Source organism: Xiphophorus hellerii, chromosome 21 (assembly GCF_003331165.1).
Source record: "Xiphophorus hellerii strain 12219 chromosome 21, Xiphophorus_hellerii-4.1, whole genome shotgun sequence".
In the NCBI taxonomy this organism is placed as follows: Eukaryota; Metazoa; Chordata; class Actinopteri; order Cyprinodontiformes; family Poeciliidae; genus Xiphophorus; species Xiphophorus hellerii.
This window is the reverse complement of record NC_045692.1, coordinates 24,276,054-24,303,351: the sequence shown is the minus strand read 5'-3', so window position 1 is coordinate 24,303,351 and position 27,298 is coordinate 24,276,054. Positions and strand designations below refer to the sequence as shown.

The 27,298-nt window shown below is 38.2% G+C and overlaps 1 protein-coding gene across 9 annotated transcripts; it reads right to left on the bottom strand.

Moving 5' to 3' along the window:
- Positions 1-330: 330 nt before the first annotated feature.
- On the bottom strand, positions 331-27,298 carry map7d2b (MAP7 domain containing 2b). 9 transcript variants are annotated; one of them, XM_032551982.1, is made up of 17 exons: positions 27,157-27,298; positions 25,704-25,778; positions 25,489-25,542; positions 25,161-25,315; positions 20,205-20,346; positions 17,436-17,525; positions 13,207-13,296; positions 12,571-12,683; positions 11,273-11,346; positions 10,993-11,204; positions 9,664-9,802; positions 9,295-9,475; positions 8,270-8,374; positions 7,835-7,898; positions 6,527-6,671; positions 5,313-5,603; positions 331-925 (listed from the first exon to the last, which is right to left on the bottom strand). In XM_032551982.1, the coding sequence occupies exons 1-16, from the start codon at positions 27,191-27,193 to the stop codon at positions 5,318-5,320; spliced, it is 1,962 nt and encodes a 653-aa protein (XP_032407873.1). In that variant the 5' UTR covers positions 27,194-27,298; the 3' UTR covers positions 331-925; positions 5,313-5,317. The 9 variants fall into 9 exon arrangements, with proteins under 9 accessions (XP_032407873.1, XP_032407875.1, XP_032407874.1 ...); XM_032551984.1 differs by having other exon boundaries at positions 5,313-5,582; XM_032551983.1 differs by having other exon boundaries at positions 13,207-13,293.

The window sequence follows — 27,298 nt, the reverse complement described above, 5'->3', positions numbered from 1 at the left end:
AATTTTCTACAAAAAAACCATGGGAATTTTAGAACTTGAAAAAATAAGAAACAAAAAACTCAGAAATTTTCTTGGAAAAACCACCAGGATATTTCTGAGGTCGAAAAGTTGAACATTTGCAAGAAAAATCAAACAAAAAATTAAATCAATCTCAGAAATTTTTTAGCAGAAACAGAAATTTCAGAGTTTGAACAGCTGAAATGTTTTTACTTTGGAAACCTTGAAATTTACAAGTTTTTTCTAGCAAATTTGCAACTTTTCAAATTCAGAAATTTCCGTATTTTTCTGGGAAATTTCTGAGATTAACCTAAAAGTTTCTGAGATTTTTGCAGCAAATTTTAACATTTCAAACTCACACATTTCCTTGTTTTTTCTAGAAATTTTCTGAGATTTTTAGGTGTAAATTTACTCTTTGTTTTCTCCACCTGCTGTGGCCCAAAGTTGCCGTCGTCCTCTGCAGACTCGGCTGCGTCTGCCAGCAGTTTGAAGGTAAACACAGTCAGAAAACACCGACACTTTGTGGAACGACACGGCCGGCTAGTTCGGCTCGGAGATGCTACACGTCGGAGCGGCTCTCTGCTGATCGTCCTGCAGTCGGATCTATTTACAACGTTTGGAGAAGCTGATGCAAACCGGGCTTCATCAGAACCTCTGATTTATGGATGAGCTTTTACAGTTTAAACACCCAAACCTTCACACGTTCATGTCATAAATACGTTGCTGAGCAGGCAGAAGTGTTTGTTTTCAGTCAGAAACATAAACTTCACATTATTAGCATGTTTCTGTGAGTTGGACTTCCCCGCCTGCGCTGCCTCCGGAGCGGTTCGGAAACACGGATGAAAGATCAGATGCTAAACTTTGTTTCTGGTGGGAAGGATGACTACTGTTGCAGAGGGAGGTGGCTGTGTTTGCTCCTGTTTCGCTCCTGAAACGAGACACAAGAGACAAAATCAGGAATTGAAAACAGAATTTAAATTCAGGTAAACGTCTAGACCGGGTTGTTCAATGATTCACTTTCCTACAGAAAAACTGAAGCATTTTCAAGGAAAGTTTTCAAACTTCTCCAACACAGTGGAGATAAAAACAGTTTCAAATCATGATTATGTACAGTTTATTACTGTTATTAATGATTTCTTGTGATTAGGGTTGAAACCATCGGATTAATCGTGACTAATTACATTTAATCACAATTAATCAGATTAATCGCAATTAAAATAATCAACTAATTTAGTAATCAATTAATCGTTAATTGCAACAACAAAAATTTAACAAGTATTTTTTTACTTTCTAGTTAAAATATTTCAGTATATTTGAAATAAGAAAAACTAACTTACAAGTAACTTCTCAGCAAGATACAGGAACTTTAAAAAAAATCAATAATTCCTTAATATTGATGAAAAACTACTAGATTATTTAGACATTTTTCCCATTTTACAGGTGAAATATTCTGCCAGTTGAAATAGTACTTTTTAAAATAAATATTATTATTATTATTACAGTTAATATCAATAAGATTTGTGTGTGAATTGTGAGAGTTATTTTTTGTTTTTAAGCATATGCACTGACTGTTGGCACTTTTTAAATTTCGTTGTTCTTGTGACAATGACAATAAAGATTTATCTTATCTTATCTTATATTGATATTATTATAATAGTATTTATTATATAACTTTATATATAATAATATATGTGGTATACTATCATTTGTATATAAGAACATGTATTATAATATATAATTATTGTATAATAATTATATATTATAATAGTATATAGTCAGGTTGCGCGCGCAGGGGATGCGCACGCAACTTGACTGCGGTCGGACCTCCCTTGTTGCCATGGTTACCCATATTTATCTTGCTACTTTAACATTAGCTAGCAGGTTCTCAGCATACTATTGACCCTTTGAAACTGCACTTAATCATTTGAGGCGTCGTGACGAACGCCGGAAGTGAGGGACGGGAGTATCGGACAGTTTATTCGTGGCTTTTACTTGTTCAAATCAAGCTAAGTTGTCTGTCAGTGTAGCTCGCCTGGTTGGGGCTCATGGCCATATTTACACAAATTGGAAATAGCTAGCTTAAAAACCCACGCACACCTTCTCCCTCCTGTGCTGATCAAATTACCGACTTTGCCTGAATTCACACCACATCATTTACATCACTGTGTCATAAAGAGCGTTCCTCCACACACCGGAACAGCCTTAAAACATACCAAAGACGAGATGCTAACCAGTTTTTTCTATGCATGCTAGGCTACATGATGGTGCGGCATCATCTCCATGGTTACTAATGGGACGCGTACCTTCTCATTAGTGTGATATTTGATATCTTTCTTATCACATTCAAGCCCATTTCACATCATGATTTTTTGCCCCGATTTCCCCCTCACGACAATTTTAGAACGTTCTTCGTTTTAAGATCGTCTCTTGCTCATCGTAACAACTCACCTCCGCGCCATCTCCGTTCTTTTATCCAACGCCTTTTCTTTTTGTTACGTCTTTTAAAGCTTAGACTAAGCTCACAAACCATCATTATCATTAAAATGTTTATTTTTTAAATTAAAATCACAAATTTTATTACGTGTTTTTTTGTATTTTAAATTTATTTCAAATATTCTATAAATAAGCTTCATTTGTGAAATAGAATATTCAATAATATCAATAAAATACAATCCAGAACCGCACAGCATTCTGGGGGATTTAGGAGGAGGTGAAGCTTTAGCCGCTAAACCTCTCTGCTAGCTAGCAAGGTTGGTGGAATCAACTAAATGGAAGCGATATGAAGCTGCAGACGCGTTTAGACCAGCTTTAAAGGAGACTTGGTTACTTTGACGTCCGTCAAGGCGGAGTGGGCGGAGTTCTGGAAACCGTGACGTCACGTGCAATGGGTCAATAGTTTAATTCATGCAGAACTGATCTGATCGTTTCCATAGCAACGACCAGACCTGGCCCCAGAACAACAGCGAGTTCATTGATGAGGTCATAGATGACATCATAGACCAAAGAAGATCTATGAGGCTTTGAAGGCTTGTTTCTCAGAACAGCAGTTAGATTCGAGGAGTTGGTTGATTGGAAACACAGCATTTCACGATGAATTCTAGTTTGGGAAAGGTGCCCGTTCCTGTAATGTTTGGACTGGGATACGTGGCAATAAAAGGAATGAAGATGCTCTATGGCAATTACTTTTCTGGGACTGACGAGGATGAAGGCAGCTCCCAGCCTGAGAGCCCGGACCACAGGATGGGTAAGTCGACTCTTCCCAAGAAAAGCGTGAAAGATTTGCCAGACGTCACAGAGATCAGCTTGAGAAAAACGGCATCAAAAGACAGCGATCAGGAGAAGAGCCAGGTCTCTGATAACAGAGGAAAAGATGTCCCCAAAGAAAAAACCGACCCGGAGGGGAAGGTTTGCACTGCGCTTGATTTGGGGACCAAGACATCCAAAAACCGTGCTAGAAACGTGGCAAGAACCTTCAGGAACACGGGAGATTTAGTTCCCAAAGTAAAAACCGACCTGGACTGGAACATTTGCACAGCGATGGATCTGAGAAACACGGTATCTCAAAACTGTGCTGGCGATCTGACCAAGGATTTGGACAACAGTGGGAAAAATGTCTCCCAAGTAAAAACCGACCCGGACGGGAAAGTTTGCACTGCGCTGAATTTGGGGACAATGAGGTCCAAAAACCGTGCTAGAAATGTGGCCAGAGCATTTAGAAACACGGGAAAGACAGTTCCCAAAGTAAAAACCGACCCGGACGGGAAAGTTTGCACAGCGATGGATCTGACAAACACGGTATCTCAAAACTGTGCTGGCGTTCTGACCAAGGATTTCGACAACAGTGGGGAAAATGTCCCCCAAGTAAAAACTGACCCGGACGGGAAAGTTCAAACGGAGGAAGAGAAAGTTTTCTCTCCAGTCAAGGAGATTAGTTTGATAAAAGAGACATTAAAACAAGGAGCTCAAGATGCGACCCCAGTCCTTGGGAGCCAATCTTTCACTGGAGCCAAAGTAAAATCTGACCTGGACCAGAAAGTTTTCACGGAGGAAGAGAAAGTTTCCTTCTGTGTGCCTAGGTCAGGATCTGTTGCTGACAACGCAGCCTTTTCTTCCCAGTCATTGATGGCAGCTACTGCTGGGTCAGAAGAGACGTCACTGACCAGTCCGTCGTCCGCAAACATGACGGCTCCTCCTGCCCCTCCTCTCCAAAACGACAAAGTTGGTTTTGGAGAGGAGGAAGAAACATTAAAAGATCAGCTTGTAATTGAAGAGATGGCGGAAAATAAAACTAGCACCTCTTTTGATGCAGGGAAAACTGACATGGAAAGCTCAGAGTGTGTTGGCCCTGAATTGGTGAATCATGCAAACGTTCAGAACCAAAATGCAAAACAAACTTTATGGTATAAATGTTTGCTTGTAATCATTTGTCTCCTTATTTTCTTTTGTATTTTCTCTCCTTTGCTTATTTGCTTTTCTAGTACTTCCACACTTGTCTCTTGTTTCGTTGGTTATTTCTGTGCAGTATTATATATATTAATATTAAATGTAATCATTGACAAAATGTAAATTTTAAAATTGTAGGTTCTCTCCGGGTGCTCCGGCTTCCTGTCACAAGAATTATTAATTGGTTAATTGGTGTCACTAAATTCTCCTTCGGTGTAAATTAAAAATAAAAAGTCAGGCTTGCACAGTGGCACCGTTGGTAACACTGCTGCCTTGCAGCAACAAAGTCCTGGGTTTGAATCCCTGCCTGGGTTGTTTCTGCATGGGGTTTGCATGTTCTCCGTGTGCATGCGTGGGTTCTCTCCGGGCGCTCCGGCTTCCTCCCACAGTCCAAAAAGATTTTGTTTGTGTTAGATAATGGATGGATGGTGGAATAAAACTGAAACTTGTTTATAATAATAAACAAATGAATTATAAATTTCTTTATAATATTATTATTATTGTTTTGTTATTATAATAAAGAATTATCGACTTAAAATAAGCTCCTATATTTTGCTGTAAAGTTACTTGCATGTTAGTTTTGTTTTATTTTGAGTGTACTAGAAACTGGACCAAAAATACTTGATAGGATTTTGTGTTTTTACAATAAATTTGTATTTCAGTACATTTATGTCTATTTAAAAAACAAGTGTTTTAATTTAACTCAGCTGTTTTTCTGTGGCGCTATCGGCCGATACGAAACCTCAGGTATCAATATCAAAGTGAAAACAGTGGATCGGTGCGTCTCTATTTTACACAGAAATCAAACACTTTCCCTGAGAAGTGCTTCAAACTGAGCCTGAATTGTTTTGGAGGACTTTCAGAACCAGTACCGGTGTTAGACGTCCAGTTTGCTCGGGCCGACGCTGTGGATGAGCTGCGCGGACTCGGAGGTGGCGCTGTACGCCTGGATCAGCAGGTTCTTGTTGAGGTCTCCCACGCCGCTGCCGGCCTGCAGCCTGGGGTATGGCGGCATGTCGGCTCCAGGGCGTCCCCGCCCCGGGGCGTCCAGGTCCATGGGCTGGTCGGGCGGGTAGCCGTCGGGCCCCTCGGCCACCGGGGAGAACTCGTGAGCGCTGGCCTGCTCGTCCCTGGAGACGGGGCTGATGGAGACAGATGGAGAACTTACAGGGACAACGACGACAGAGAGACACAACGTTTAGTTCAACACCGGGACTCATTTCAGCCACAGTAAATAAAACCATCGCTGATCCTGACGTAGCAACCACACCTCACTTTACTGAGGTTTCATCTAGCAAACTTTAGGCCTTCACAACAACAGATTTTACTGGACGATAAATTGTTTCAGAAGTTATTGCGATAAACGATAATATTGTTGTCTTGAGACCAATTCCAAGTAATATAATATAACACATTCTCAAAGATTAATAACTTTAAATTAATAAACTTTAAGTGTGAATATTTAACACTGGAACTGGAAGACATTTTAAATAAATAAGATGTTGGTTTTTTTAAACTTTTGTTGTTTAAATAAATAAACAACAAACGTTGTCTTAGTTGAGACCAAAACACGTTTTTATCACCCAGTTTTGTCAAAGGGAGAAAAGAGAAACACAATAAATCATGCAAATGGAAATTATTGAGCTTGTTTTAATTTAGCATGCTGTTGATTGATTTATTTGTTATTGCGACAGGAATAATAACCAATTAGATAATCAGTAGTTTGTATAACTCCGCTGCAATAAACACAAAATATTACCAAGTATTTTTGTCTGGTTTCTAGTGTAAATATCTTGAAATAAGACAAAACTAACTCACATTGTTTCTTTTAGTTTTATTATCAGATCCAGGTTCAGTTTATTTATCTGTTTGCTGTTTGTAAGTGTTTTCAGATTTTATTCATAAAACACAACACTTTAAATCTTAATTCATGTTTAAAGCAAAAACACAAATAAAACAATAACAACATTTTCATCCATTTTGAAACAGTGAAGCTAACTTTTTGGTTTTTGTGTCTGTTTTAGGCCTGATATGCAGGCTCTAATTCAGCTTTCTCCAGTTTGAGTAGGAACGTTTGTGGGTTTACCTGACGTCCATGGACTGGACTCCATCAGAAAGCTCGTCCACAAAGCTTTTATTCTCCAGGGGGCCCAGCATGATGACGGGGGCTTCAGCCGGGGTTGGAGCGTCTTCCTCTGAGGCGCCAACAGCTTCAGCTTTAGCATCACACGCTGTAAAAAAAAAACAATAAAATAACAGGGAATAAATATGCTTATTGAACTGAGGTCCAGTTCAGCAGCTTTTATGTGAACAGGAATAAAAATCAGTCAGAGGAAATTAAACCAGCAGAGAAAAAATGATGAATATTGCAGCAGTGAAGCATGAAGGAGATGCTTTAAATCTGCACTGATCATCATTTCCTCCTGCATCGCCGAGATAAGGTCAGGAACGCTGCTGTTCCTCTGCCTGCAGATAGGGGGCAATGTTTCTCTGCTCATCTAACAGTGCTGAGTCACACTGCAGACTAAAACTCTCAGGAGGAAAATATCACAGAAAAGCAGCTCAGGAAATCCTGAACATGCATCTAATGATGGAAGGGAAGCAGAAATGAACTGTGCAGATTGTGGGATTCATTTTGCTCCTTCATCATGGTGAAGTTTCACTGTTTCAGTCATTTATATCACATTTCCTTTGGCGTCCAGGCCAGACTTTCAAAGGTTCATCAGGCAGACACCCTGACGCTTTCTAGATTAAAACTAGAACCAGTTTAATTATCAGCTTCTTCAAAAAGCTGATAATTAAACTGGTTATTCTGAGCTATCTCTGTAATTGTGCTGCTATTGGAGGCTAAAGGAAGACAAACCACTTTTCACTTGCTATTTTTTCCTACTACTCTCCAATTTTGCGTTATCAGGTGTTTTTTCAACTTTTAACTTTTTGTTCTCTCAGTGTCTTATAAAGTTTTTCACCAAAATTGCAACATTTGTTATATTTTCAGCTGCTGCAATTTGCTTTCACAAAAACCTTTGAAAACCTGTTCCCCTCCTCGCCTGTGGGGGCGCTGCACCAAAAACCCCTAAAGGAAACGACACAAAAACCTCTCAATGAGACACTGAGCGCAACTTTCTTCATGAAATGTAAACAAAAACGGAGGCGTTAGATCTTAGTGGTTGGAGGATTTATCTTTGTCTTTGGCTAAAAACTGCGAGACATTTGTCGCGCTAGGTTAACACGTTTGTTTTTGTTGTATTTACCCAGAATGCCCTGCGTTGTAGTAAACTTCCAGCTTTTGGAGCGATCCCCAAAAAGTCAGAATCTGCCACATCTTATTGGCCAAAAACATGAAAATAAACTGATTTAATATCAGCTATGAAACGGTTGGTTGAATATTTACCCGATGCTCCAGATGGAGGATCCACTTCGCTCTTCCTCGTCCTCTTCATTATCTCTTCAATTCTCTGTAAAACAGATTCAACACAATTAGGGATGAAACAACCAATCAGATTAATCAATTATTGAAATAATTTAGTCATTGATTAAACAATTATACAGACTCCAAAGAGGTCATTTGCTGAAACACAGTCAGAGCAGAAACTATATACGTTTAGCATTTAAGATGAAAAACGTTTTTAGTCTGGAAATATATTCGGTTTTGATTTGTTTTCGTATCATTTGAGCAAGAAGACAGTTTTTATTTGGTAGAGGTAACATATTCAAGACAGAGGAATGGTCTGATTTGATTTGGACATGATCTGGTCCGGCCCAGTGATGGAGCTGCTTTTTTTCCCTGTCTGGCTGAAGGAGGAAGCAAAGCGGAGACGTTTGGTACCTTCTTCCTCTGCTGCCTCTCCTGCTCCTCCTGGATGTGCAGCAGCTCCCTCTCCTGCCTCTTCCTCTCAGCCTCCCTCTGCGCCCGCAGGAAGGCCTCCTCCCGCTGAAAGACACGCAGTCGCTCACTTTAAGCAGCCAAAACCTCATATTTACATCCTCTGAATAAAAACACATATTTTTCTCACTGTCTGAAGTTCAATCAGACCAAATGTTTCCTGTTTTAGGTTAGTTAGGGTTATGAAAATTATTTATATTCACTAAAAGCCAGAAAACGTGCTGAAAAATAACAATTCCTTTGTTGTTGTTTCTAGAGATATATCCAATTACATCTAGAACAAAATATAATCAGAATCAGCTTTATTCGCCAATATAGTGGACAGAATGAATTTCACTCACAATATATGGACTCTAAGTATAAATATATGAACTTTAGAGCGGTGGAGTCCAAACGTTTTGTCCTGAGGGCCAAATTTGGCAAATTTAAACTACTGGCAAAATTCATTGAATTAAAAATGCTAAATTTTGTTTATTTTTACCTGCTCAACTATAAACAACTTATGAAATATGTGCAATTAAAGATCAAAAACATAAGTTTTAGACTGTTGTCTTATTTAAAGAAAATGTCCACATTTTTAGGGTGTCAATTTTGTTTGCCAAATTTTTACCGTTCTTGACTTGTGGCCAGAGGGCCGAACAAAATCATTTCATGGGCCACATGTGGCCCCCGGGCCACAGATTGGACACCCCTGCTTTAGCAGAAATAAAGTAAAGGATGAATGAATCAGTTAGAATATGTACATGTACGTACTGCCATGTTTTATATTTAAAGAAAATAAGAAAAAGGCAGCTCATGTCCAGCATGTGCAGGATCTGCAGATATGTTAGCAGCCATTTTCCTGACCCTTGACCTGGATGGAGACCTGATTATCGGCTGCAGTTTGGGAATATCAGATCCTGGTTAGTTTTTGATTTACTTTATATTTTTAGGCTCAGTTCATATCTGATCCACATACATCTACTGACCTCTCTGTCCAGCTGGTCCTGCATGTTCTTCCATCTCTGCTCCTTCTGTCGTCTCTCCTCCTCCTCTCTGCTCCTCTTCTCCTCCTCCTTTCTCGCTCTCTCCTCCTCGGCCTCCCGTGCCGCTCTCTCCTGGCGCTCCCTGGCCTCCTGCTGCCTCCTCTGCTCCTCCTCCGCCTTCAGCCTGAAGAAAACATGAACGATGATGTTCCACAGCTCAGATCCTGACCTGATATTCATTTAGATTTTTCTATCTCTTGTTCCGTGTTAATTTCCTGATCTGAGCTCCAGCAGGTTTTCATAGTTTGTTCCTAGCAGTTGTGGTCTCAGACAGTGTAAGCCGATCCCAGATAGGCTGACTGACTCTCTCACCTCTCCTCCTCCTGCCGCTGCCTCTCCTCCTGCTCCTTCTGGATCCGGGCCAGACGCCGTCGCTCCGCCAGCAGCCGGGACGCCTCCTCGGCGTCCGTCGTCCCGCCAACGCTGCGGCCGCTGGGCGTGCCTGGTGACTCTGTGGAGTTATTATTAAATTCATTTACTTTTTTTTTGGGTAAACTTTGAGTTGAATAAAGTTTGACGCCTGTGTTGAAGACACCTGTTTAGAATTGTATTTGAAATGTAATCAATTACAAATTTATTGATGTAACTTGACTTAATGATTGATTCTATATTGCATTGTGATTCTGTGTTTGTTATGATGTAAAGCACTTTGAAATGCCTTGCTGCTGAAATGTGCTATACAAATAAAATTTGATTGATTGATTGATTGATTAAGAATTCTTCAAGTAAGTAGACGTTTATATTCACTCTCTTATTTTGAAGTCTGCTTGTGCAGCAGTTCTGTTTCCTCTTCTTACATTTTTTCTTTTTAAAGAAACATTTTTGATTAAATAGCAAATATACACCTAACTCTAACCCCTATTTACATGAACAATCAGAAGGGCTAATGAAACCAGTAAAAATTTAACCTAAACAACATTAAAAGACAGATTTTGTTTGAGCATTCGATCAACCCAGCTACTTTTCAAACACATTAAAGGGGCAGTATGTGTTTTTCAGCCACATAGTGCAATTTATAGCACAATTGAGTAATTATATTGCCTTCAGTTGTTATAAAACAGCTGCATATGTTAAATATGACTTAAGAGAAATTTTCTTTGTTATTTGACGTCTTGAATTTTTGGTCTCTATCTCTTTAAAAACTCCTGCTGTTTCTGAAGCTCAGTCTTCAGGAAGTCATGCCAACATGGCTCCTCTATTAACCCTTTAATGTTTTTAGTGGTGTTTCTCTGAGCAGAAGCTCATAATGAGCTCAGCAGTTCTATAAGATGTTTGCTAATTGCTGCTGGCTAGTCTGAAGGAGCTGAGTGGGGGAGGAGCTGCACCTCGAAGGCGGAGCAAGGTCCACCCAGGCGTTTAGCTGCTCAATTGTTGCCATGGAGATTAAAAGATTTCTCAAACATGCATGAGGAATCAAAGCAACACTGCAGGTTTGCTTTTGATGAGGGAAAAACTTTATAACTTGATGGAAAGCTAAAACAATTAGATTTTAAGCGGTACTGCCCCTTTAAGACGTCATTAGACTGTAAACATGAGCTTATCTTTCACTTTTTTGATGACATTTATGGTAAATGCTATGTCTGTGTTTGTCTAAGCTTTGATATATTGTTAGAGTTTAGAGAAGATGATAATAATAATAACCTGCGTTCAGCTCTCTGCTGCTGGATTTGCTGATCTTCTTGTTGTCTGGAGCTTCAGATTTGGCAGATTTCCTCTCCAGAGTGCCGTGACCTTTGTTCTCGTTGTTGCCCCTGTCGTCGGCGCCGGGGGTGGGGGCCCTCTGCCGCAGCGGGGACGGGGGGTACTGTCCAGGAGAGCAGGGCGACTGGGCGCGGCTCCGGTTGGACCTCACCCTGTAAGGACAGCATGCCGTCATCTGAAGCAGGAACCGGATCGGAGGAGAGTTTGTGCGACTACGTACCGCTTCGACGCAGCGTGGCCTTTACTGTTGGCCTTGAAGGAAGAACTACGGACCGGAGTGTTGGGTGTCTCCCCCTACAGGTCACATTTGTAATTATTAATGACATATAAATCAGCTTTTTTATTATCAACTAAACTCTAAAGAGACAAAAAATACTAAGAAATTAATAGCAATCACATCCAGTAATACAAACAGACAGAGTTGGGTAATAACTAGTTACATTTACTTCAGTAACTTTTTTGAAAAAATTTACTTTAGGAATACTTTCACTATGCTACTTTGTACTTTTACTTGAGTACTTTTATTTTGAAGTATCTCTCTACTCTTATTTAAGTAACATTTCTGGATTTTCTACCCACTAAATGAAAAACAAACATGTTTTAACCAAAAATTCACCAGACACAGACGCACACCTGCAGTTTCTGTTAAAGTTTCATAAGTTTCTTTTTCCTGATTTTTTTATTTTTTGTTACTTATATGAATTATTGTCATTTTGGTTCTTAAAATACCAAAATTTTCACTAAACTTTATATTTGGTCCATCTGATTATGTAATTTTTAAATATTAAATGATTTGATCAGTTATTCAGTACTTGTGTACACTTTTTACCAAATACGTTTTACTCTTACTTGAGTAATTTCTTGGATGGATAGTTTTTACTTTTACTTTAGTAAAGATATGTTGAAGAAGTGCTACTCTGACTTGAGTATAGCTTTTGGATTCTGTCCATAATCAATAAATCAATTAGACGCATGATAAATTGAAATAAACTCAATAATTTCCATTTACATGATTTATCGTTTCTCTCTTTCTACCAAAACTGGATGATGAAAGTTTTCAGTTTGGTGATTTCTTCTCATCTAATTTATTTTATTTTTTGAAGGACAGTTTTGTTTACAGAAATAATTTTTATGAAAATTATTTATGAAACAGAATTGTTGTTTTCCAGTTGAGTCTTCCAGTTCCAGTGTTAAATATTAATTAGTATTTAAAGTTTATTGATCTTTGAGAATGTGTTCTTGCATTATTGTGCCAGTATTATATTTCTTAAAATGATCTCAAAACAACAAAATAATCATTTATTGCAGTAACTTATTTATAAATTTGGTATAGTTACAAACCTAGTGGCACTTTTTATATATTACCTTATAATTGTTAACATAATATAATTTATTTCTGAACTCCCATTTAGTGCAGCAGCTGCTGACAAGTACGATGTTGAATTTTAATAAGTTGACTTGTTAATGATGATGATCTGGTTACTAGAATAGAAGAAGGGATTATTTTTTTCTTCTGACCGTTGGTGTTTTGGCTTTTTCCTCGGGGAAGCCGGCGATGCTTCTGCGGTTGGAGGAACTCCTGAAGGATCTGTTGTTGTTGGGGGAAGCTGTTCGACGGGACACAGAGGACACTGAAGGTCACAGACCAACACAGGTACAAAAAATAAATAACAGACACAATGGCACAAAGAAAACATGTTACAAAAAACATTCTTAACCATAATGGCGCATGCAGCATATTAACCCAAAGAAGCATTTGTTAAATCATAAATGTAAATAAAACAAAATATTTCTTGAAAGGTTTTAAGTAAAAGTTGGTCCTTAGCTATTTTTTCCCCTCAATTTTAAATCTAAAACAAAAGAAATCAAGAAATAATCCAATCCTAATCAAGCACAAGAACAAAATGCTACATAAATGACATTTTTTAAGCGTTTATATTTATTCAAAGGTTTGCTTTTAAAACCTGATCAGAATAATAACATCACAGTTACATGTTCACCTGATAGTTTGCAGCTTTAGATATTAAACAGTCTTATTTTGTCTGTCCTAAAGTGAAATCCTACATGTGATTTTTTTTAACCAGATCGTAATTGTTAAATTATCCACCATTGATCGGCTTGTTCTGCTTCCTGTTCAGCCATATTTGGTCTCACCTCTCTCTGGGGAGCTGAGAGCTGCTGAGGAGCTGGAAAGCTGTTTGTTGATTGGCTGATCCATCGTTGGTGGAGACAAGAAGTCAACTACTATTAAAAAAAACAACAACAAAAAACCCCACTGGTTAGTTATTTCCACAGAAACATCCACGGCCGATTTCCCGCTGCGTTTGTGACACCAGAATGTGTTGGAAACACCAGAGAACAAACACCAAACTGCTCACACAGAAGATAATCCTGCAGGTCGATGAGCCGCTGCATGAATTAACTTTGGATGCAAGGCAGGCGTGAAGCAGCAGAGGCACTTCATCATGAAATGGAGGATGATGGCAGAAAATCAGTCACTGCACTCCCATGAAACTGAGAGGTAATGTGTCCTACGGCGCCTGAAGGCACCATGGATCCTCATATCTAATCAAAATGACTCGGTCTGATCAGAAAATGGATTAATTTATTATAAATAACAAGCTCTGTAAACTGTACTTCCTGTTTTGAGGCACTTCATGAATAATTAAAGGTTCATATTAAAGTTTGTAAGCAGCTGATTTCCCAACGCTCATAAAATATGTAATTTCGGTCTGTTTAGTCAGCTTTAAAATCTTTTAATCTCTCTATATTCAGAGTTAATGTTATCAGACAGCTCAATAAAAAAAAAATTACTGCACCACTAATTTCATTCAGCTACATTTGTCATTACTCCCATGTAAAAATTAAATGAATGAAAATTGATATGAAGAATGCAGAAGAACTCAAAGGCGGAGAATTTTTTAAACATATTTTACTCACTTCTCTTATTTAAAACAAAATAAGATTACATAAAACTTCCAGTTTAAACCAAGTGTTTGCAATAATCCTGAGTTTCATGTCTCTGAGGTTTGTCTATCGTTATTATTTTGTACGATGTGTTTACTAGAACGAAGAGCTAAAAGTTTATGGTGTGGCAGGATGGGGTAAGTTACTTTTTGTCATCGTATTATTATCTGTTTTTTCTTCTTTTTTTTTTTACATTTAATCATCATTTGACTGCAGGCTGAAAGTTCAACTATTTGAAACATTTCCTCCAGGATTTTATCATTGTTCTTGTGATTGTTTCCAAATCAGAATCACAGATTTTGTGGTTCTAATTTAAAAACATTTACAAGGAATTTTTTAATATTTCACAAACTATACCCAGACATCAAGTAGAATAAATACTGCCACCTGCAGGTGGGAGTTAGCAGCACGAAAAAACACTGTTTCTGGAATAAACTCAAATATTCATTAGCATGAAAACAAGCGGGGATCTGTTTATCTTCTGTGAATTTTCAGGATCGCAGAATCGTGAAAAACTGGAGGGATTTTCTGAATTTACTGCCCCCCAGTGGTCAGATGGTTAAACTGCTCAGAAATCAGATCCAGCTCCCCTAACGTGACTTCCTCTCCAAGCATTTGGCATTCTGAGGTGAGTCTATTTCCATCAGTGCAGATAGAAAGTCTGCATAGCTTAGCATCACTGAAACCAAATGTTATTATTGGGTTATTGTTGCTAAATGTTTGCAGTATATTTAAATATATGTGTGATGTATTCTGAAAGACATGAGGAGAAATTTTTGGACATGTAGAAAAATCGGCAGCATTTTAGCTTAGCTCAAGATCACATTATAAATGCTACAGAAGATAAATGTTTCTACAGGCGACGATTGAGTGTTATTTACCTAAAACTAGAAAAGAAAGGCAGAAGTATGACAAATGTTTTGTAGTAACTCTAAATTCATGAATTAGAAACACATTATTATGACAAATTTAGATTTTAATCAACTATTAGTATTGATTTGATCTATTTTATTATGTTTTAACAGCATTTTTATTTCCTTTATATTGTTGTGTGTCTAGCTTTGTCATTTGATGTTTCCTTTTATGTTTTTTATTTCTGATGTTGTTTCAGCTGTGGCTCAATTATTAAACCTATTTTTATTCATCTACTAAAATAAAACAATTACTTATATTTTAACTACACGTCATTCTGTGTTAATTATATCAGGTTTTTATATTAGCTTGATTTTAGCACAAATTGAACAATTAATAATTTTGACAGGATTACATTCTGAATCTCCTGTTTGGATCCTTAATTATTCAACATTGTGGTAACGATATCGTAACCATGGTTACCAGAGTAAGAACGAGAAGAGGCATTTTTATAACAGTTTTTGTAAATTTGCACATATTTTCTGTAGCAGCAAAATGAGAAAACAAATGAAGAAAAGAAAAATCCGTATTTTTGCAGCTGCTGATGAGTAAAATGGAGCTGTAACGATTAAAATATGTGTAGATGCTGTCTGGTCTGGGTGTTGGTGATAGATAGCTACAGGCTGAATGTCTGGCATGATGCGTGTGTGTGTGTGTGTGTGTGTGTGTGGGTGTGTGTGTGTGTGTGTGTGTGTGTGTGTGTGTGTGTGAGTGTGTGGGGGTGTGTGTGAACCATAGTGGTTTATAGGATGGACTCCCTGCTGAGAATCATGTTCATGCATGGCTAAACAAGCAGGGAGGACAGGAAGAGGAGAACCGCCTGTGATCAGGATGGCTGAGTCCTGATCAGTCTCCTCACTTCTTTATTTACTGTGAAGACAAAGACTCACTTTACTGATCGATAGTTCTTTTATTTTCTACTAATTTGCTTTTACTGCTTATCGTTTTACCATTTTGTTCTTTACAGACTTCTCAGAGGGGAAAATGGAGCCGTTTGGGTGGGACGTTTAAATTCATACTGCATAGCGAGACATTTCTTACTGCTTTGATAAATGACCAATTAAAGTAATTTTCTTTAATCTGCTTTTAGTCAAAACTAAAGTCAATAAATGATATTAACCAGCAGGAAATCAATTAAAGTGATTTTTCTTCAATCAGGGATGAGATTCTGCAAAATAATGTGATCTAGTGTGCAGAAAATTTCAAGTCTGTTTCTATGATTAATGAAAATATTAAACTGGAAAAACATCAAACTAATAAGCAAAATAACAAAATAGACACTAAATTGTTTGTTTACAGGTATAAAATGAAAGCATGAGAGCAAAATTTAATCTTAGCAGTTTTTATCTGTTCAAATTCGACTTTTTCCCCTACAGAAAGAAAACTGAACATTTTGTTCCAGTCATGAATAAATTCAGACCCACATTGAAAACGTTTTGTTTCCTCTTAGACAACAAATAAATTAAAGTCATTTTCTATAATCTGCTCACATAAATGAGGTCACATGACTCCCATAAATGCAGCGTAGCAGCAGGAGCCATTTAGCTTCCAACAAGAATCACAATCAGTGGCATTTAGAAAACAGCTGACCGGTCCGAATACGGATCAGAACCACAATGGAAAAGAGATCAAATTAAATTACATGGGATGTTTGCATTTTATCTCCAGAATAAATCAAAAATGATTTACTTTTTATACTAATAATAAGTCAAAAAACTGGTGGAAAGGCAATATGTAGGTGTTACTGATTAATTTGTATTTTTAAACAAAAGCAGCTTCAAATATAAATGAAAAATAAAAACAAAACAACAAAAGTAAATATAATGAAAGAAAACGATTGATTAAATCTGCTAAAAAAGGGACAATATTAGAGAAATATACATTTATAAACTAACCAATCTATTTTTCTCTAATTTTTATTTTTCTATATTTTTTCCATTTATCTTTTTTATTTTTAATAATTTGTATACAAGTTTTAAATTGATTCATTTTCCATTGTTTCTATTTTCTTATTTTACCGTTATAATAAAATGATGGTTTCAGAAACACTGGAATTGATTCTATATTTTTTTTCCATTTATATTTTGCATTTTTAATAATTTTTACATTTTTGTTTATCTTGGTAATTTTCTACTGTTTTTATTGTTTTTTATTTTACCTTCACAGTAAGATATGTAATAATTTCATGCAGCAGGGACTCCTTAACATTTGCAGATTCAGATTCTGCATTGAAAGTAGCAAGTTTATCTGTTTACTGCAATATTTTAACAGGTTATATTGTCTGGATTATTTTGATTAGAAAGTAAGTAAAAAATGGAGGTAGACATGAAATGCCATGGCAGAGATTTTCAGCATCACTGCTGCTGATTTACAGCCAATAAACGTCACAAACACACTTCAGGACGACGCCACAGCCGGTCTGACGACACAAAGACGGCGCATGCATGCAGGCGGCTGCAGAGGAGGCGGGATGGGCGTGGCACACACAGTCATCAGGTCAGTACCGTTACGGGATTGGCTGGCGCTGGAAGCGGCAGGAAGCTCATTGGGCTGAGCGGAGCCAATGGCATGGCAGGGCGGGGTCTGAGGGTTACCTGGGCAGCAGGCGAAGCAGAGCGGAAAAAGCAAAGCGTTACGCATTCACACACCGTCACACACCGTCACACACCCGAGAATCCGGCCAAACTCCGGCTTAAAGCGGGAGTTACCGTCCATCTGAGCAGGAAGCAGCATCAACTCGGACAAAACACGGCTACAGAAATATCTGCCATGAAATGACAGCAAAACGACACATCGCACAAGCAAAGGCTCAAACTTTCTCATCTGGATCCATTTTTTCATCTCTTTGTTCCGTATAAAGAAGCTCTGATGTCACTTCCTCATCCAGAATGCCGGAGTTTGCTCATGCAGTTAGAAAAGAAGCAAAAGAAGTAACTTAATCTGCTAAAAAATGGGAAAATATATAGAAATATGTGAACTAAACTAATCTGTTTCTCTTTCTTTATTTTTTCCATTTCTGTTTCGTATTTTTAGCTCTTTGTATCCCGGTTTTTTACTTGCTTAGGTCATTTTCTACTTTTTTAGATTTTCATTTAAATCATTTGTATATATATCAGAAATGTAATTATTTCATGCAGCTTGGACTGTGTAACATTTACAGAATCAAAATAAGTAAGTGGTCAAATATGGAGGTAAATCCAGTAAATGTAAATATTAAATCACTGCAGAACAGAGGAAGGAGGTCGCTGTTTATCACTGCAGCTAGACGCAGTAATGCTGCCGTACTCAGGCTTTATTGGATTTGAATCCAATAAAGCCTGAAATAAGGTTTTTCTTACAGATTAGAGAGGAAATCAATCCGAACTGCAGTGCGACACACTGATAAACCTCAGAGGTTTGTCACGATGACAAATTATGCTGCACGATGAATTGCTCCAGAAATTATTGCGATAAACAATAATATTGTTGTCTTGAGACCATTTTAAAGTAACATAATAATAATAATGGCGTAATAATGCAAAAATACATTCTCAGAGATAAATAAACTTCAAATCCTAATGAAGATTTAACACTGGAACTGGAAGACATTTTAAATATCCAAAATAAATAAACAAAACAAAAATAAAATTAATTATAAAGTCTCAAAATTGTTCTAGTTGAGACCAAAGACTGAAAACTTTTATCATCCAGTAGAAAGAGAGAAAATTGAAATAATTGAGCTTGTTTTAACTGTCTTATTGTCTGCACTGACTCCACTGTTCCTGTCTGATCCATGTCTGATCTGTCGGCCATTATTAGGTCATCATGCTGTTTGTAATGCATCCAAATCCTAATCGACTGCAGCTTTTAGCCGCTGCAGAGCAAACAGGATGAAGAGGCGGCTCAAAGATCAACACCAAACTGGAAGATAATCGCTCCAATAATCCCTCCAACCTCCTGAATAAAAACCTTTTCCTGACCAACCAGAACTGACGGGTCACCGTTCACATTAAAATACTCGGCTAAAGGCCAAACCTCACAACAACATCCCATCCTGCTAACGCTTTCTGCAGCCAGTCAGTACCTGAACCTTTAGAAAAGAATCTAATCTTTTAGAAACAAAAGAGAAAACACTTGAGTTCACAGACGGAGGCAGGAGTTTCAAATCCAACAGAAAATTGACGGGGAATAATTTTTCTCCATCAATGCTGTTTTACAGCTTTTATTTATTTGTCAACTCCCAGAAGGATGACTGAAAAAATAAACGTTTTCTTTTCTTTTTAAGAAAAGAAAGCGAGAAAAAGAAAAGCGATTAAAATTGAAAATCAGATTTGGTATGAAAATGTTATTTTTACGCCCTGCTGTCGGACAGGAAGTGGTGGAAACTCTTAGCTTTGTTCCAGACTGGACCACTAAACATCGACTGGTAATTGGTGCATCTCAACTCTCATTTTGATGCTTTAAAAATCAAAATAAAACAGTCCAGCTCAAACAGCTGGATGCATTTCCGTAATTAATCCATTATCTTAATAATTTAACGGATTAAATTTGCAGTTCATCCCATCCAATAAATCAGATTTGAAGCATTTGAGATGCAGAAAAAGTGAGTTTCTGAGAACGCAGCCCATCATCTCCGTCCTGTAGCTGTAAGATGAGACGCTGCTGTTTCTGCTGCAGTGGGCCACAGATCCCAGATCAGGCAGCCGGGCCGGAACCAGAGCCGCCGCTGGGCGGACCCCGTCCCCGGATCAGAACCAGAGCCGCCGCTGGGCGGACCCCGTCCCCGGATCGGAACCAGATCGCCTCAGCTGAGAACAACTGATGGATAAGATCAGCGGCGGTTCATCGCTGACGGAAAAAACAACAACAGAACGCCGTGAATCAGGAAGGAAACGAGCCGTAATGTCGCACTTTGAGTTTCTGCATGCAGCCTTGTGCTCAAGGTGAGACTCTGTCTCCCAGCAGGGGAATAAAACACACACACACACACACACACCTGTAGCCCCGACCAGCAGCGGTGAAGCCGTTACCTGCTCAGGTCGGATGATGCGAAGCCCTGCGAGGTTTCTGCTCCTGCATTGCAGAATCCACACCCTTTTCTTCCTACATCACTTCTCCTCCTCACATCATCACTTCCTCCTCTCTCATGTCTCCACCCTTCCATCCCACCATCCCCCTCTTTCTCTCCACCTGACCTCCACTCCTCCTCTCCATCCCCCATCCTTCCATTACTCCCAGTCTTCCCATGACATCATCACCATCACAACAAAGCTCCCAGCTGAGGCTGAACTCACCTTCGGCTCCGTCAGGCGGCCCACCCCAGGTCCAGCGTTTGGGCCTGTTGTCCAGCTGCTCCCGGGCCTCCACGCCGCCGCAGCCACCGCCGCGTCGCTCGGCGCCCCCGGCTCTCCGGCGCACCAGGGCCTCCAGCCTCTCCTGCTCGTTGCGTTCAGAAACAGGGAAGAAGAGACATTCTCTCACCGAGCCATCGCTACGGCGACGGACGCCGGGCGATGCGCTCGGAGACGGATGCGCCATGGCAACCGCGTGCAACAGCAGCGTCTCCCCCTGCGTCTTCCCGTCTGTCAGTCAGAGGGTCATGATACGGCAGCGCCGCGCCTTCGCTCGTCCGTCTGCCGGCTCTGACTCCCTCTCTCTCCTCCCTCTCTTTACCTCGATCGCCCACTCCCTCTCTAATGACAGAGCACATTGCCTGGCAGGAGGGGCCAGCTGCAGCTTGTCACCAACCCCCCGACACACACACACACACACACACACCCACACACACACACACACACCCACACACACACACACACACACACACGCACACATGAAAACACTTAATGTTGTGTTTTTATGCGATTATCATTTGTTTCAGCATAAAAGCGAAAAACACGACATTATTCAACATATTGTTATTAAATAAAAATATTGAATCAGAAACAAAAGCAGAAATCCAATAAAAAATATAAAGAAGCAGCTGAATTATGACTTAAAAACATAAAATGGACAGAAATATATTAGTGCCACAACAGGATGGCGTTTCTACGGCTGGAACGAATTATTGTTTTAGTAATCGATTATTATATTGATGACTTTGACAATTAATCAGTTATTTTGATGATTGTTCTGAATAGAAATAAATTATTCAGATGATTAATTGAAAATTCTGACAATTATTCTGGGCATTATTCTGATAATTAATCAATTATTCTGATGATTAATCAATTATTCTGATGATTAATCAATTAATCTAATAATTATTCTGACAATTTTTCGGTTATTTGTAGCACAGGATGTTGTTCATTTGTCAGTCATCTGCTTCCTGAAACTTGAGATGCAACTAACAATCATTTCAATAATCAATTATTCTGACAAATAATCAATTATTCTATTAATCGATTAATCGGATAATTCTGCAGATTTTTCAATTAACCACTAAAGCTTATTTTATACATTAGAAATACATAACAATTACAAATAATCAAATAATTAAACTAATTTTTAAAATAAGAAAATCAACATTTTATTCCCTAAAGTTCAATAACAGATCTGATGTGTATGATTTGGTGATGGCTCATTAAAATGTAACGTTGTTCAGTTGACTGTACGTTGTTTTCCTCATAGTTTTGTAAATGTAAAGCACTTTGAACTGCCTTGCTGCTGAAATGTGCTATACAAATAAACTTAATTGATTGATTGATTAATTTAGTGAAAGCTTCATTATTTGTAGCAAAAGATGCATCTGTAGCTAAAAAATAATTCTAACATCAACATGTGAAAAGCTCAGACTTCCCTGGTTTTTAAAATCTGAATTATTGTATTTTAAATGACTAATTTGTTTTTATATTCCGTTGTTTCCATTCTGCAGACATGCAGCCCTTGTTACTGTTTTTATTCTGAACGTTTTCTTGAGATATTTTCCTCCCCAGACCTGCAGCAGCTGCCAGCTGCTCCAGTTAACTGCCTGTTTATACGGGATGGAAATGCCCCGGCTCAGCACTGAGGGGGGTTTGCTGAAGGTGCATGCAGAGTCACGCACTGCAGGAGGACGGAGGGGGTGCAGCGCCAGAGAACCAGAGGCAGAAGTGGACAGAAACTGAAACAGAAGCAGATCAAAGACGGAGCGACTGCTGGGGATGGATTAGCCGACTGCAGCAGAGGCTGTTGCTGCATCCTGATGCAGGACAGGGAGAAACTCAAATCACAGCTAAAATTACTCCTTAAATACGTCCGATCAGATGAAATGTAGCCAATTCAGTGCTTATTGAGTGATCTAATTCTGACCAATATCTGTTACATTTCCTCTTCTGCCATAATAAAGAATCGGTTTGAATAATAAGGAGCAAATCTGTGTTAATCCAGGATATTTACAAGGCAAATGCGCTTCTGGTAGCCATAATTAACTAATTTAATTCTGTAGAGCCATTTTCTGACAACTAGTAGGTTAAATACTCGACTGCGAAGAAGTTTATTTACATATCAGTCATGAAAACAAACTTTACTGGACGATAAATTATCCCAGAACAGTAATATTATTGTTTTGAGACCATTTTCATGACATAATAATGCATAAATAAACTTTAAATTCTGAATAACATTTAACACTGGAACTGGAAGACATTTTAAATATCTAAAATAAAAAACAAAACAACAATTAAAAGGAATTATGAAAACAAAATAAGGGCTAAATGAGCCCAAAACACCAGACTGAAGATTTTTATCATCCAGTTTTTGAAAGAGAAAAGAGAAAAATAATAAATCATGCAAATAAAAATGACTGAGCTCATTTAAATTTTGTCATTATATTAATTAATTTATTGCTTATTTCAACAGGTCTGCAAGTTATAAACCTAATAATGATTAATATCAGCTGAGAACTGCCGGTGAGCTGGCAGAAGGATTTTAAAAACAAAGATGGCGTCCAATCTTCAGATCCAAAACTAATTTATGTGGTTTGCTTATAAACGTGAATGATAACGATCATTTACAGATAAAATAATTTCTTACATTTCAATTCTACTTTTACTTTTTACTCAAATTTAGACGTTCAGGTTTTCATTCTTCATATTCTGACACATTGATCTCATATCTGTCTTTCGCTGTGCTGTCATCGACCGTCTGGTCCAGGAAATGGAAAATTAAAGTGATGTCATTTCCCCAGGTGGCCGACCAATCGTTACGTCATTACGTTATGCACATGTGATGTGAATCGGTGGGGCTGACAGCAGACAAATGACGCATTTACAAACACAACATCCAGTCCTAATGTTGCTCGGTCCTCCACTTACAACTTCATCAAGTATTTTATCTGCGGAAGGCCGATCCTGCCAAAACTGACCAAACCCCCCCCCATAATATTTTAAATAAATAAGGAAATGAAATTGAAAATAAGAAGTGCATAGATAAACATGAAAATAAAAATTAATAAGGAAATGAAATAGAAAAAAATAATAAAGAATTAAAGAAAAAATAAAACAGAAAGGGTAAATGAGAAAATAAAATTGAAAATGAACAAATATATTGTAAAATAATAAATTAAATGTGTTGAAATTATTTATTTCCACCTTACTTTATTTTCTCATTTCTTTATTTATTGTCAATTTTGGCAGTATTAGTCCTCCATATATACCTGCCGAACTAAAGACAATAAGACGCTGGACTTGCCAACACAATACAGCTACCTGAAACAAAGATGTATCTATTATATTAATATATATATAATTGTGCAATAAGATAATCTTTTGATTTAAAGGAAAGAGGAGGATTCACATTAAAATAATTATTAAACTTTACTCTACTGGCTTTTTGAACATTTTGGTCGTAGGATTAAGAAAATATGAGCAGAAAGCACAAATATGTGCTTTGTTAGTTGTTTGTAACAAAAATAGACAAAAATAATATATTTACTTATCTGTGATGTTTGATATTCATAAAGTAAATAATAAAAGTGATGCCAGAAAGTATGTTTATTTGTCAGTTTAGTGACCAGTTTAATTTAGTTATTTAAGAACGAGGAAAAACCTTTTCTATTTTTTATTGTTATTACTCAGTTTTGAAATTAAAATACTATATTTTCAGAATTATTTGTCATCTTTGATACTTGAAAGCTGAAGTGACCTTACAGAGACATGCTGAGGTTCAACAGTATTCGTCTTAAATACATTTAATTTCTGAATGAACAGGATCCAACATCCCAGCTACAGTCGTGTCCAGATGTTTGACACATCAGATCCAGATTAACTCCCTACTAAGTTAAAATAAACTCTTTCATTTATAAATATCATATTTCAGTATTTTCTGCTGAATTTAATCACCATACGTCCTTAAAGTCACTCAGAACCAAGATGGAGGATCAGTCATGTGAGTACTGACACTTCACATAAATTTGATGTATTTGTTTATAAAAAGCTTTAAAGTAAAGCAGGTTAACCATAATGGAGGAGATCTGTGCCAGGTCCAGTCTCTATTGACCCGGCCATTCGCTGCATGTCTCTGCTCTCTCAAATAAAGGCCACAGAGCCATAAAACCAGACAAAAGCTTCCCGGTTTGTAGTGCTCTTACTGCATAGTGGGAGTCATAAATGAGACTTCGGGAAAAGCCAAATAGTCGTTAACTGGAAGGTAAAAGAAGCAGAAAGAAACTTTAAAAATCTCAAATCCAGCAGCTTTCATTCGTTGTGTTTAAAACTGAAGTTCTGCCTGGATTATCAGGACAGACTGGATTATTTATCTCCTGTTTGCAGATGTGGAGCTGCTCAGGAAAACTGATCTGAATCATGATGCAGAAACTCAGCCGAGCTTTTCATGCTTCAGCCGGACGGATGAACACAGTTTGGTCAACTGACAGGAAGTCACTGGAGCTTCGGCATTATTAGTCTCCTCTTCCTCACTTTCTGGTTCACCAAACAGAAACTGAGCTACAGATCAAGTCAGGTAATTCAGCAACACAGGAGATGAAGAAAACAGCGACATAAGGGAAATACTTAGTGGAGAAAACCAAACAGAAAGACGGATGGATGGATGGATGGATGGATGGATGGATGGATGGATGGATGGATGGATGGATGGATGGATGGATGGATGGATGGATGAATGAATGGATGGATGGGTGGTTGGATGCTTTAGCTCCTTCTCTCAGTTTATAACCAGGAAACATGGCTGCCGTTCTGTTTACATGCTGTTTTGTTAGCGTACTTTTGAAGTTTTAAATAAAGCTTCATCTTCTCCATGCTGTGGTGACCTCTGACCTTTTCTGAGTCCTGCTGCTGCTGTCTCTTCTCCTGGGCCGCCGCCCGGCGCTGCTGCTCCTTCCTCCTCTGCTGCTCCATCTTCCTGCCTCGCTCCTCGGCGCAGCGATCCAGCTGCTGCTGCGCGCGCCGCTCCTTATCCTGCAGCGACCGCTCTGATGGCCGCCCAGCACGAAGACAAACACACGCATCATCATCATTACGGCCCAAATGTTCACAGTTTTCACACAACCCAACTAAAAAATGCTGCCTTTAAATTGTGATTGATGTTTTTCCCTGTCAATGTTTTAGAGTGTTTGGAAGTGGCGCCACCTGCTGGAGAACTGACCTTGTGTTCTCTGTCTGCTCTCCTGTCTTTCTTTAGATAAATTCAGGCGAGAGCCTTAAGAAATGAGAAAGAAGATAAATATTCACTACATGTAATGTATTAAAATGTCAGAGTAGCTTCATTTTAATCACAAACATTAAAAACTATATTTATCTACTAAATAACTCCAATAAAATGCATTATTTTAGGTAAACAGTAGAGTTCCTGGTGTCTACCTGTAGGGCTGGATGGTGACTGAACAGGTGATGCATGCCTGCTGCTGGTCAGTGTTGCAGGAGGAGGAACCAAAGCTGGGATTTTACAGATAAACACATCATCAACATTAAATATAAATCCAATTTCTGCTCGCATCCACAGCCGCCAGTCAAAATAAAATGAATCAGCTGTCATCCGTGTGTGGAGGTTAGGGTCAAGGGTCAGAGCAGAGCTGTCTGAGCAGAACCCTAGGAGTCTAACCTCCAGCCATATTGTCTTTTCTCACAGTCAGTCTCTCAAACTGACATGAAATCAGCCAGAAGACGTCAGTGGACAGATGGAGGCTCACAAACATCTAAAAACAGATTCTCAGCTCAGTCATCAGATATGCAAATATATGCAAATCTCAGTTTAGTCCCAACCCGACCACGGTTCTGGTTAACCACAGGATGAAATGACATAACAGTGAAATATTTACATACTTACAGTCATATGGTGTCACCTTATTTTATAGTAATCTGAATAAAGGGCTTTACAGAAAAAACTGCTCAGATATAACAATATAACCACCAGCCTATTACACTGCAAAACACAACATCTTACCAAGCATTTTTGCTAACTTTCTAATGCAAATATCCCAGTACAATTTAAATAAGTTCAAATAAGAAGTTACTTTTTATCAAGACAAATAAGCATTTTAAGTAAGTAATTATTAAATATATATTTAAAAAGGCAGATTATTTAATTTATAACGGGAAAATCTTGTGTAAAGCCAGAGTATCCTCTTCATCACACTGTGTTTTCAGTCAGAGACTTATTCAGAACCACTGTTGTACTGACTGCTACAGGAAATCATTCCTGCCTGCAGCCATTAACATCTAAAACAACTTTTGTTAAAGAATTTTAAAGAATATGGCTTACAGTAACATCTAATTTGCATTTGCGAACAATAAAGTAGATCCTACCAGAGTTCCTCATTTAGAGATGGTCTATCCCAGTGTCTCGCCATAATAATTAAAATTCCTACACATTTTTCCTGCCTCAAATTAAATAACAAAATGTCCATTTGCTGCTTAATACACCCCACTCCAACAGTGCTAATAATTTCACCTGACAGTAGTCATAATGTTATGCCTGATTTATCTTCCAACAGCACAGACAAAAAGACTTCATATAATAAGAAGAATAAAAACATTGGATCAAGGATCAGCAGTGTTTTTCCAACTTAAATATGTTTCTCAGATACTAATTTTGAACATTTTACACAAAAGAGGGCGGGAAATGATTTAATCCATACAGTTATTGCATTGACAAACACATTATTCTCATTAAATCTTATTTATAAACTGAAATATCAAGAATTGTATTTTGTCACCCAGCACTGCAAAGTAGTTCTGCGTTATTTCATCATATTATGAGAACAATTACCCTGTGTAAGATGGAAAAACCCTACTCAACCTTATTTTGCCTTACCTGTCATGTCAACACGCCTCGGAACCACCTGGGTCATCGTGTATTTTCACCACAGGAGCGGAGCCAGACAGAACCAGGAAAAATTGCTGAACAGCTCCGGTTCGGTTCGAGCGACACAGTGACTCAGAGAAAATACGAAGAA